General features: G+C 24.1%; 1 protein-coding gene across 2 annotated transcripts in view; it reads right to left on the minus strand.

Moving 5' to 3' along the window:
- LOC136985426 (cell adhesion molecule Dscam1-like) overlaps positions 1–13,663 on the minus strand; it is a 125,367-nt gene that overhangs the window by 32,000 nt on the left and 79,704 nt on the right. For both annotated transcript variants that reach the window (XM_067282704.1, XM_067282705.1), the window contains exons 7-12: positions 13,072–13,341; positions 12,485–12,892; positions 11,017–11,178; positions 9,590–9,877; positions 3,974–4,093; positions 3,713–3,886 (exon numbers count right to left, since the gene is read on the minus strand). In XM_067282704.1, the coding sequence (XP_067138805.1) occupies positions 3,713–3,886; positions 3,974–4,093; positions 9,590–9,877; positions 11,017–11,178; positions 12,485–12,892; positions 13,072–13,341 (1,422 nt within the window). The remainder of the gene's footprint in view (positions 1–3,712; positions 3,887–3,973; positions 4,094–9,589; positions 9,878–11,016; positions 11,179–12,484; positions 12,893–13,071; positions 13,342–13,663) is intronic.

The raw sequence follows: 13,663 nt of genomic DNA on the forward strand, positions 1-13,663 counted from the left end.
TGCAAATTTAATTTTTGAATGATATCAGTCATATCGTATACGTTAAAGTTTGAAAGATAAAGAGAAAATTCTCTTTGAATATGTATCTAATCTGTTCCACATTAAACGAATGATCGATATCCCTTCTCTGATCACAACACTTACCATACGACAGACAGTCAACTAAGGCATTAAGTACAGTGCCAAGAGATACCATTTTCAAGTCCCTCAAGCTTTCAGAAATGGAAATGTAATTAATTATTCTTAACGATTCTTCCTTTAGGCGATAGAAGTGTAGCTGATGCAGATGGCTACTAAATGTAAGTAGAAGAAGCTTTTCCCTTTATTGGAAACACATCATTATCTTTCATTTGCCAGTTTAAAATAATTTTGAATTTTAAGTGGATTCCATATTCTTTTTCGAATGAAATTTTTGGTTAAAATATGGCATTTAATTTTTCCAGAAATGTGCCCTTAAGCTTACGAAAATCTTTAATATTTATCCATGTTTTGTAATGTAATCTTTAATAATGTGTGTTGGAAGAGGATTTAAACATGTTATTATTAGCAAATACAATTTTTAAGCATTTCCCTCTCAAAATAATATTTCTTCTCATTTTCAAATGATTGATAGAATAGATAAAAAGTAGAAAAAGTATTCATTTTCTAATAATTAATTAAGATTAAATAAAGTAATTTATACAACTTTATTATATTGTTTCTTAATAACAGATTAAATAAAATAAACACCAGAATTGTAAGTTAATTTACCATTAAATTTTAAAAGAAGGTATTTAATAAATTTATTATTAAATGTAAATATTTATATATTTTAGAAAACAAAGAAATTAATAGTAAATAGCACACATTTCCTATTTGTTTTTTCCTTATAAAATTTCGAAAGTAATCCCCAAGTAACCAGATCTCTTATAAAAAAAATAATAATAATTTAAAATATTCTTACTTGGAAAGAATATTTTTGATTTGCTAATTTATGCAAGTAAATTAATTTATAATTATAGAAAATGCAAAAGTTAGGACAAATCTACGTGGATTAGGAAAAAAAAGAAAAAAGAAAAGACACGAAAAGTTAAACAAAAATAAATGTCTTTCGAATTTAAATTAATGATAAGACGTGTATTTTTAACATCAAAAATAAAGGATTACATTAAAAAATACTAATTTAAATTATTTATATTACTTTAATTAATTGGATTAAAGAAACTGTTTATAAAAATCTTACATTCGTTAATTAATTCATTGATTTAAATTTTTAAAAAATATAAATAAATTTTAATATTGATATTTATTAAATTTTTTTGCATTCTTAAAATAATTTAATATTTATAAATAAATCATTCAAATTTGATATATTTTTAAAAAAAATCAATTTTTATATTAAGTACATTATATTTTAGATTTATGTGATTTTTTTCGATTTTTCTGACAAATATAAAAAATTAAATTGTTTTAACTACACTCTAAATGCACAAAGAAGTAGAAAACGCATATACATGTAAAAATAAATTTGAATAATTCATGTATTTTTCTTCAGGATAATCAATATTTTATTTTAAAAAAGTGGTATATAGTAATATTAGTATATAATATTTTTTAAATTATATATATTGTAAAGTATTAAATAAATTTAAAATTCCGACTTAAAAATATTAAAAGATGAAAAATATATTTTTATTGGAACTAAAATAATAATAATTTTTTCATATTTTAAAATTAGTTTAGCCTAGGCATAAGTGTATTAGGCAAGGACTTAGTAAAGAAATAAATAAATTAAACATAAAGACACATAAAAGACAACACTTGAAATAAAGTTAACAGATTAATGAGTGCGAGATACAAACACATGCACTGTGCTATGAGGCTTTCACAGACGAGCTATTAAAGGAACCAGTAATTGCAACGTTGATAGAGAGTGCCGATAATCAGACAATTTCCACAGATATAAAAGATCTTTAGACGAATAAATAATTAGACAATTCTAAATTTTAAAAGCTGAAAATCATGTTTTAATTTGAAGTTATACAATTTCAATTTAAAATAATAATAATAATAATTGTGCTGCACATACAGAAATAAATGTTGTACTCATTTTAAAACAGTTAATGACAACAAAATTGTAATTAAATTTATTATATATAAGTTTCTAATTTGTTATTTTTAAATATTTATTTGACTTTTTAACAAAGATTTTTGTTTGATTGGATGTTTAAAAAATTACAAAATGCCAAAATTTAAGTTAAATTATAAGAAATAATACTGCAATTTAAGATTTTATATTTTTAGTAGTTAAATATTGCATAAATAATTTAAATAAAATCACAAATTAGCAAATAAATATTCATGAATATTTATATACATAGAATAATTATATAAGTTAAACTATAATAAAATTTTATATTTTGTTTTAGAAAAATATTGATTTATGGCCCAATTTTAGTTTTAGGAAATTGCATTTATATTATATATTTTTTTTTATCTTTTATCGATTTTCTTTTATTACAATAAGAAAATAACAATCAAAATAAAAATTAATTTACTTATTATTCGGCAATTGAACAATATTTTACGTAGTAATTTCGATACAATATATATTTATATTATTGTAAATATTACGACTTTTACCTTGTACCGTTAAAAATTGGAAATTTTCTCAATAAAGCTGTTAATAGTGTTATTAAATTTTTCGATAATAAAAATAAAAATTATCTCATTGTTTAAACAAATATAAAAGAAAAAAAGGACCTTTCTATTTTTATTTAGATAAATAAATTGAAGAGGTTAATATTTATTTTTATAGATATAGAAGTTGTTTAAAAATTCCTCTTTTACTCAAAATGATTTATTTAATGTACACTATAATCTAAAAACATTTATTTCTTATAGAAAAAAAAAACAGTATTTCAACTTTAATGTACGAAATTCGAAACAAATTCGCCTTCTATTTACAATTCTAAATTAGTTTAAACTGAAGTTTTAAGAGTTAAATCCAATTTCTCTTTTCTCTTATTTTAATATATTTGATAATGCAAGAATAAGGGGGAAAAAAGAGAAGATATTAAGGAGATTCAAATTTTTCTTTCCGAAAATTGTCGGTAAAGATTTTTTCATCACATCAAAACAGACGATCGAGTTTCACATTTTCTTTAATGCGTAAATGTTAGAATATATCCTGTAAACAGGACAATGGAACGGTGAACACAAATGTCATTTTGTTTGTTGTTATTATTCAGTTTTTTTTTATATTTTCAATTTTATTGTTCTGTTTTATACGTTGTTATAATGTCTAATGTTCAGAATAATCGAATAAAAATTTTAAAAATTTTGTAAGATTATCGCTTATTTTTTAAATGAAATTTTCTTAAATTATATATAAAATAACCTTTCTCTGTATAACTTTTATCTATTCTGAAATTTTTTGAATAATTTTTATCTCGTGTTTTATTTTTCTTCTTCCTCAATTTTCAGTTTTTTGTACGTCGAACTGAGTTATTTTCTAAAATAATTTTTTTTTCGATTTTTTGAAAAATATGTTCATTTAAATTGAGACTTAAGAAGAATTAAATGTTAAAATATTCATTTACCAATACATTGCTCAAATTCCTATAAAATTATTCAATAGAACTATAAAATAAATTTTATATCGCTAAAGGATACCGCTTTTTTATTGTAAAAAGTATGTCTGGAATGCTTTCAAATTTATTACTTTACTTACTGCGTACTTGGAGTTTGATAACAACGGTTAGACCACCCCCAATACCGTTGTTAGCTTCACACAGATAATATCCAGCATCATCCTCTTCCAGTTCTCTAATCTGAAGACTTCCATTGCCATATTGTCTAATTCGAGAACTTGTATACAAATATGTAAAGTCACTCGGGATATTGCCTAAACGAATATATATGTTTTTAATATGAAATCTCATATATAATTCATAATTATAAGACAATAAATATTATAAGATAATAAATATACCTCTTGCCTTTCTCCACGTAATAGCAGGAATTGGAAATCCTGTTGCAGAGCAATCTATAAGAACCGTATTTCCTAGAACATCCGAAGTATTTTTTGGTTCAATTATCCACTTGGGTGGAACTATAACATAAATTAAATATGTAACTATAATATTTTCATCCGATGCATTTAAAATTCTGAAAGTAAATAAAAAGATCATTCTTTTATGTAAATATTTTTAAAATATAATTTTCAAGCAGTTATATCTTCTTTTTTTCCCGAAGATAAAAAATATTTTAAAAGTATTTTTTTATTTTATTTATTTATTATTTTTATCAAAATACAATTGGAAAAAAGTAGATTTTTTCACTGTACATATTTAGTAAGCGCATTATTTTATTTTTTCTATAGTATAAGCATATTCAAATTTAATAAAACTTGCATTACACATCTGGCATTAAATTTAAAACGTAAATTTAATAATATATAACATTGTAAAGTATATCAATTTAGTGTAATAAAGCATTGGATTATGTTTTCGAATCTCAAAACGAATTTCACATTGTACTTTCTCAGATTAAATTATGATATAAAGAAATATTCCTTTTATATTTGCTTTGATAAAAGCTTATATTGTATTCACAATAGAAGGATCCTTGCTTCTGTTTACATACTGAAAACGATCTCTCACTTTATGAGGTAAAAGAAGACAAAAGTTATCCATCATATTTAATAAACTTAAGTCTTAAATTAACCTTACATTGTATATAATACAATGGAATATTTACTAAGAGATAACACTTTGTCATAATCTAAATATAATAATCGTTTTTCTTTTTATACATCTCATTTGAACTTTAACAATAACTTTTCTATTTTAATTAATAAACTTGTAATTACTATCACTCTAAACCAGAAAAATAATTAATAATCCTCTTAAAATTTATAAAATAAATGTACATATTTAATTACGTACAGTAATAAGTAATGCATATAATTTACTTTTATATATCTTCTGTAAGAAAGATTTGCTACTTAAAAATATGTATTCATGCAATAAAATAAAAGAAATATGAACAATAAATGTAGAAATAAATCTTGCGAAAGTTTAAATTTTATTGAAACGATTTGATCAGCAAGGTAGAACTTAAGACCAGTGTTCTGACAGACAAAACTTCTTGGAAGCGTACTCAGAATGTAAATCAATTCGAAATGTTGGATAGCGAAGGAAATTTGCTTCAGTGATTTCTGCCGTCAAATACTAACATTTTCAACTTTTCATTTGACTACAGGAAATCATTTTGTAGCATTATATTTATATATATACATACATGATTTTAAATTTTTTTAAAATTATGTGGACTTTTGTTCTTCTTTTGTTGAAGAATGTACTTAAAATATTTTTTTAGTGAAGAACATCCATTAATCAGAGACCTAAAAATGGATTATTCGTCTGTTATAATTATTAAATAATTAAATTATGTAATTTGGTTTAAAGATAGACAGTTATACTGCATATTTTTGGAAGAAACTTTTTAGATTTTTGATTAATTTATTACTGAACTATGTTAAAGAATTTTTATAAATATTTATCAATAATTTTTTATAAAATTTTTATCAATAAGTTAAATTAAGTCATTCACTAAAATTACTTTTGCTAGAATCATAAATATACAAATTTACATTATAAAATTATTCTAAAATATTACAAAATTATATGTGAGTCTTTAAGTAAAACTACAATTTTATAAAATTTAAAGAACATATTATTTATTTATCTATTTAAAAAATTCAATATAAAAGCATTAAAAGAAAAAATAAAAATAAAGTTTAAACTGAATTTATTAATAATTTATAAATAAAAAAAAGATATTTTTTTTAAAAGTAAAATATAACAAACATCAATAAATATTTTAAGTTATTGAAAAAATACAATTTTTAATGGTAGAAAATAATTATAAATAATAGAAATAAAAGTAAAAAAAACAGCATTATTTCCTTTTTATTTATTAAAATTCTAAAAAGAATTGTTAAAATTGAAGGAAATTGATTTTATTTATCAATTTTTAACGTTAAAATATTGAATCCTTTTTTTTATTATTACTACATTTAGTATGACTCAAGATGATTTAAACTCTACAATTTATTTAATGTTTAATTTTTAGAAAATGTATATACATTTAATAAAATATACATAAATAAGTTTTAAATTTAATTTAAGATAATCACGTTAAAGTACTAGATAACATTATATAAAATTACTGCAGCATTTTATTTTAATTAATAAACGTTTGACCTTTTTTGACGTTAACAAATATTTTGATAAATTTAATATTTTAAATTTTATTTAATTTGTTTTTTTTTTAAATAAAAGATCCGCTTCTCTTTTAAGAAATAAACAATTAATGTTAATGTATTTATGTTTAAATGTAACGTTTGAAGTGAAAGTAAGAGTAATTATTAAATATGTAATACTTAAAACATCATGCAGATTTATAGTAATATTTTTAAAATGTGGTGAACACTTTGATGATTAACTTGAATTATTTAAAAAGATAATACTTTTTTAGAAATTTATATATTGATTATTGCAGAAAAATAAGCATAATCAGTGCCCGTAGACTATACATAACGGGGGAACAAGCTATAAAAAAGGGCATCATGCATTATGCAAAAAGCTTCAAACTACAGTATAATTAAACGTCGATCAGCGCTCCCACAAGGTGACACTGATTGCAATGGGGCTAACTGCCCTTGAAAACAAGGAATGGTCTTTGTTTTCAAGGCCAAGTTTTGTTCAACATACGACGAAGTTACATGAAACAATGAACAAATATCTAAAAAACTTAATCAAACACCTTAATATTCGCTGAGAGATTTTTAATGTAACGAACAAACGTTTTCGATCTAATCATTAGATCATCGTCAGGTTCTTAAATGGAACACAAATTTCAAAATTCAAAACAATAAGTTTTTATTTTACACTTGTATCTTTTATAATGTATCAGTTATTTTATTAATGTTATTGGTTATTAATGTTTTGAATTTTGAAATTTGTGTTCCATTTAAGAACCTGACGATGATCTAACGATTAGATCGAAAACGTTTGTTCGTTACATTAAAAATCTCTCAGCGAATATTAAGGTGTTTGATTAAGTTTTTTATTTATTTAATTCTGCTGGGCAAGGATTGATTTATACGAACAAATATCGTTCATTAGTTTCTTTTTCATTTGCAGAATAGTCTAGAAATCACGAATTTTCTGTTTTTGTTAATAATGGAATTTCGGGCACCTTTGGCTATTAGAAAAGAGCAACGCAGACGAAAAGCAGATACATGTTCCAAGTGCCCCAATGTACTGGTGGCCCTGAGCATAATGTATAAAAAATAAATATAAAATAGTGATGTGTACGACTGTTTCTATATATTATGGTATTAATATATATATCTCATATTCAATGTAGGAGAACTATAAAATGAAGCTTTTACAAATCATAAATGAGAGTCCTATCTCTCTTCGAAAGCTATCAAAATTAATGAATAAAATCAATAAAGTAAATAAAAGTGGATTTATTTATCATATATCAAAGGAAACTTTATATAAATTTTTCAAGTCATACTTTTTACATAAGGGCTAAATTTTAGTATTCTATTGTGTGATAAAATGATCCTCATTATCGGTCCCTAATATATTGTTTTGATATTAAATAATTATAGTCATCATGCTTCAGTTTTAATGCAATATGATTTATGACTACTATTTTATGTAATGATAATACTATTACGTAATATTTTGAAAATATGAGACAATACAAAGAAATAATTCGCTATTTACAAATATTATAACAAAAGGTGTTTAAAATATTTCTTCAAACTGAAACTTGCATTAAAACTTAAACTTTTGTAAATGTGAAAAAAAAAATTATGATAATTACTACATGTATAACTCTGCCTTTGTCTTCATTGAAAAAATATAATAATGATTCAAATATTGAACAATGCGGAGAATTTAACTAATTTTTTTTTATAATTACTTCTGCAAAGATACTATTATTTATAACGACGTTTTTAATGTTAACACATTATTGTACTAAAATATGTTATATTCTTTATCTGAAATTACTGTATTTTCTATTAAAATTACGGAAAATATTTTCAAAATTTAACTGATAAACGTAATCAGTATTAATTTTTAAATTATATTTTATTTATTTAATTGTTGTTTAAGCCACATTTATATACACTTTTCCTCATCAGAAATAAATGTTGATTAACCCGTTATAATTTGCGCGTAGTTTATATCATTTAATGACAAAAGATCATTGAAATATATCTGAAATAGATAGATAAATTTTAAGCAATGCATTAATCTACAACTGAATAATATTTGTTCAGTCAACCTTTAAATCTGACCAGCTTTATATGTCGAATTATTCAAACCTATGCTTGTTTACCTTTACATTAGCCTAATTGTGGCATTGTTGGATAACTATAACCAATATTTATACCACTTATGCTACCAAATTTAAAGAATAAGTTTAGTTGTATGAATTTTTATAAAGTTTAATACTTATGCATACAAAATTCAAGCTATATGAAAAGAAGAGAAGTTTTATTCTATCAAATCTGCTGTCTTTGCTTTCAATTGCATGGTTCTGTAAATTGTCTAGTATCATTGACAATGATTTCAGATAATTCTCTCTATAATAACCAGAATATACTCTGTAATTTAACTGATATCCAAATAAAGTAGTCTTATTTCCTCATTTACCTACGTTTACAGTTAATCGTCAATTTTCTATGTGCGAATGAAAAAATTATTTTTTCATTCATAAAATTGAAATTTTGTTTTTTCATTTCTAATGTAAAGATCTTTATAAAAAATGAGCTTTGATGTGAAAAGAATTGCTTTTTTGTTGTAATAATATCACATGAGATCCAAGAACTTGGGATTTCAATCAGAATATGAAAAAATAATTTGATAAATGACTTTTACAAACAACTTAAATGTATTTAAACAGTCAAAGTATTTCTAAACTTAATAACAAATATGGTTTTCAATACATATTTATAAATAAATTTTATGAATTTAAAGTTTTATAATTATTATTAAATAATAATCAGTATATTATGTACTGTACGTAAGTACAATTAAATCAACATTTATTACGGAAATAAATATAAATTATTTAATATATATTTTAAAATTTTCGAGAGCAATTTTATATCATTTGTTATATAAAAATATATTTTCAAATGTTTATTTTTAATGAATTAAAATTTCAACATATTATTATTATTATTATTATTATATAAATGACTTAATAATAAGAATAAAATTTTAAAAATATTTTTCCATCCTAAATTTAAGAATTAAGCATAGTATTCAGCTTATAAATATACAAAAATTTTAATTTTTTAATATATTTAAGATATTAGACATTTCAATACATTCTTGTCGATTTTACTGACTTGAAGAAAATAAAATTTAATATAAAAAAGTATAGCCTATTTAGCAAATTTAGCAAAGTAAATTTGTTTGTAAGAGTAATAAAACTAATTACAAACATGTCTAGTTTATCAAAATTCCAATACTGAAACTGATTTTAAAAATTGAATTACAGTAAAGCAGCTTACCATTTACAATAAATTGAGTTGTCCTATTTGAAGATGCTGCAGAATTTGAAGCCAAACAAGTATAATAACCTCTATGTTTGGAGGTAACTCGACGAAATATAATGATAGAAGAATCTTCGAGTGTTTCTACTGAAACATCATCTTTTGATGTAACTACAGTTCCATCGTGCAGCCACTGATATTTTATTGGAGGATCCCCTGTCGTAGTGCTACATATTAGTTTAGCTCTTGATCCTTCATCTGCTGACACATTCTCGGGAAAATAATGAGCATCTATCACAGGAGATACTGCAAATGATATAATATAAATCAATCAATTTTTCTAAAATTCTAATGTTTACAACATATATAAATCATACAGATAAATTTGTATCGACTTACTATCTCATTAACGTAGACTATAATTAATAACAACAATTTTTTTCATTTATTTATTTACGTCTATTTACAAAATGAATAATTAAACTCGATTTATTATTCACAATGAGGGTAGATTAATATACTTTGTTAATATGTTGGGCTACTAATCGTATGTAATAATGTAAAAAAAAAAAAAAATAGAAATGTGAAGATTAATATATCACCGAGTGATCTATACATCAATGTTGTCTTTCTTGTAATATGATTAATTCTTCTTGCTTCCAGAATACAGATTAAGTGAAGAAAAAATATCTTTGGCTAGGAATACGAAACAATCAATCATTTCAGTATCTGCGTATATTCCCACGTCGTCTAGAGCCAACAATAGTACAGGAGAGATTTAATCAGAAAAGAGAAGACTACATCAATTCCGAGTAAATGTTTGTAGATGTTTGATGTGTTGCTGCCGGCTACGTATTCGTTTTACACTTGCTTTCAACTATACCTTCACTTTAGGTTTGTATTGAATAGGTCTTTGTAAGAGTTAGATGCATTCTCGAGGTATATAAATTGTGATAGGAAATTCTAATCAGAAGAATCAAAATTTGATGTTTTACTCTGTTTGGATAAGACCTGTAATGTTACCAGCTACTAAAGAATTTCATAATACTCGCTAGAGAACTTTTCTTTTCAAAATTTCACACTTTGTAATCCGTAAGCATGAATTTGATTTCAAGAACATCTTAAATTAAATGCACCTTAAAATGTATGATTGTTCGTAATGTCTTTTTAAAATCATTTTATGTAAAAGTTTGTAATAAATAAAACGACTATATATCTTTAAAAAAGTAATTGGTTTTTTTTCGATTTACTTTCAGTATTTTTACGATAAACGTCCTAGCAACAAGTCATAATACAGGTAAATTGATTGATATAAAAGTTTTGAAGAGAAAAGCATTTAGATTATTTTTATTCTAATTTATATAATTTACAAGAAACATTCCAACATTGATTTTTATAGTAATATTTTTATAGTAATATTTTATTTAAAAATATAAATAACTTACCAACAACTGATATATAAGTCGTCCCACTTGCTGATTGTCCAACAGCATTTCTAACCACACAAGTATATTCTCCTTCATCAGGAGCTCTTTGTACGTTTCGAAGAATGAAAGTTCCTTTACTATCAATATTTTGCCTCCGATTTAAAGGCAAAACTATTCCACCTATAAAGAATAAATAAGAAATTACAAATCACAAATTATAACACTAATTATTTAAAATTCTTAATTCAATTTCGTGGATATTCCTGCAAACATCATTTAACAAAATAAATTAGTAAATTCACTAAATTCTTAAATTAATTCCTCAAGACAACTCTCATAAGAAAATATAATTATTGAAAGATGTCTAAATATTATACTTCATTGCCATCAATTTAATTGTAACCAGAATTCGTCCAGAACGCACGCAACCAGATCTAATTATGTGGAATTCCTGCAGCCATGTGCCTTAATGGAATATTGGTTACTATGATTAGTTGCTTAATTGAAATAGCGGCTGCATATGCGGTTAGCCAATAATAATACAATCCTTCAATTTATATTGCCTTTAGCATTTCGGTCTGATTTGATTGAAAGTTTAAACACTGTTTTACCATTTTCTGCTTGTACAACCAGCCTATTTTTGATCACAGATAAGACTAATAGTCGATAATAAATGTTTAGTTTATGTGTAAAAGAATCATGCTTTATTTGTAATATATTGTGTTATTAGGGAGATTATCCGCATAATATGTCTTCTCTGTCAGTTGAAGCTCTCAAGAGGCAAGTCACAGATACAGATTATTAGATTCATGAAAACATCAATCTATATAATGGAATACTTGAGTCCAGGTAAAGCTTTGGCGATAATGGATAGAGCACGAGTTAGTATGAACGAAAGAGCATTGATCACTTCACTTGTGCTGAATCTGCATAATGATTACTGTCATCTGATAACAACATTAAGGTCGACGTAGCTTTTCGTGTCAGAACTTCTCCGCAACATTCTCATTCTTGCGAGGATTTATGTACTGGTTTTCTTTGTAAAATATACGTATATTCTTAAGGGATAATTATTATATTTTATTAAAATATAAACTACTAATATAACTACTTAAAGTTTTAAGGAGTTGTATTTTAATATTTTCCAGGAAGATAACACTTTTTTTTACAGAATTACTAAGTACAGTATTTAATAACTATAACCTGTAAATAACATTAAATAACTATCGATAATAGATAATTCATTCCTTATTTAGTAAAATTTTAAGTATTAAAGCTAAAATTATTTAGTGTAATAATACTTAGAAAAATAATAATTTAATTAAAAATTATTTATTTTACATTCTCATCAAGCATGAGTTAGAGATTAAATTAATTATAAAATTGTTTTAATTATTTTATTTTTAACAAAATTAATTCTTTTTCATCAATAATTTAAAAAAGAAATAATATAACTAATGATAAATAAATATAAAATAATCATAACCTCTTTCCCACGTAATGCTTTCTATAGGATAACCTCCGTAAGGACATCTGAGGATTAGGTCTTCCCCAGATACAACAGAATGGTTTCTCAATGGCCTGACAAATGGTGGTCCGTGTACGTTAAGTCTTGCCTTATGTCCTATACTTCCTACGTCATTTGATGCTTCACATTGGTATTCACCTCCATCCTCCACTCTAACGTCGCTGATGTTGATATAGCTGACCACTTGACCCTGAGGTATAACATAATCTCCCACTGATATTCTGGAAGATGGACTGACTGGTACTCCATCCACAATCCATCTTACCGTTGGCAAAGGGTTACCCGAAGCAGAACATTTTAAGGTAATGTGTTCTGTTGGTTTTGATACTTTTTCACTGAAGGTCGAGAATAAATACGGTGCTACATCTAAAAAATTTAATAAATAATATTTAAAATGCATTTAGGAGGGAAAAAATAACTTAAATAAACTTTCAAGTTTTTCTTTTATATATATATATTTAGCACAAAACTTAGTTTTTCCATTACTGTTTATACTTATTTCATTTTTTCTCTTAAGCTTTAGGAAGTTTTTAAACATTACGTGCCTCCAATACTAAGTTCTGCCGTTGCTTGAGCGGAATCTTGATCACTATAAACAAAACATTGATACATTCCTTTGTCATCTCTACTCACTGCTTCTATATGTAATATGTTTTTAGTTGGAAATTTTATCCTAGAACTAGGGGATAGAAGTTTCTCGTCCTTTTTCCAAACTACCGAATGGATGGGATAACCTGTTACTGTGCAGTTAAATGTGGCTTGTCTGCCGATATCGATAACGAGCATCGAAGGATAAATGTATGCCGTTAGAGGAGCTGAAATTTGAAAAACTAAATGAATATAATTGAGATAAAAATGAGAATTTAATTATATATAATTTAATATTGATAATGACAAAAATAAATGAACAACAAATCAATACATATCTAATATTTGTATACTGATTAAGCGTTATTGTTATAATTTAAATTTTCCTGACATCCCTAATTCAAATTTATTAATGTATAATAACAATGCTTATCCCGAAAGACGTTTTTTTTATAGATTTTATGAATAACAATTTTAACTAAAAAATAAGTAAATAAGCTTTTAAGAAGATTAATTTATATGATTATAGCTTATTAAAAGACAGATTTA

Source organism: Centruroides vittatus, unplaced genomic scaffold, assembly GCF_030686945.1.
Source record: "Centruroides vittatus isolate TY-2023 unplaced genomic scaffold, ASM3068694v2 contig_970, whole genome shotgun sequence".
NCBI lineage: Eukaryota > Metazoa > Arthropoda > Arachnida > Scorpiones > Buthidae > Centruroides > Centruroides vittatus.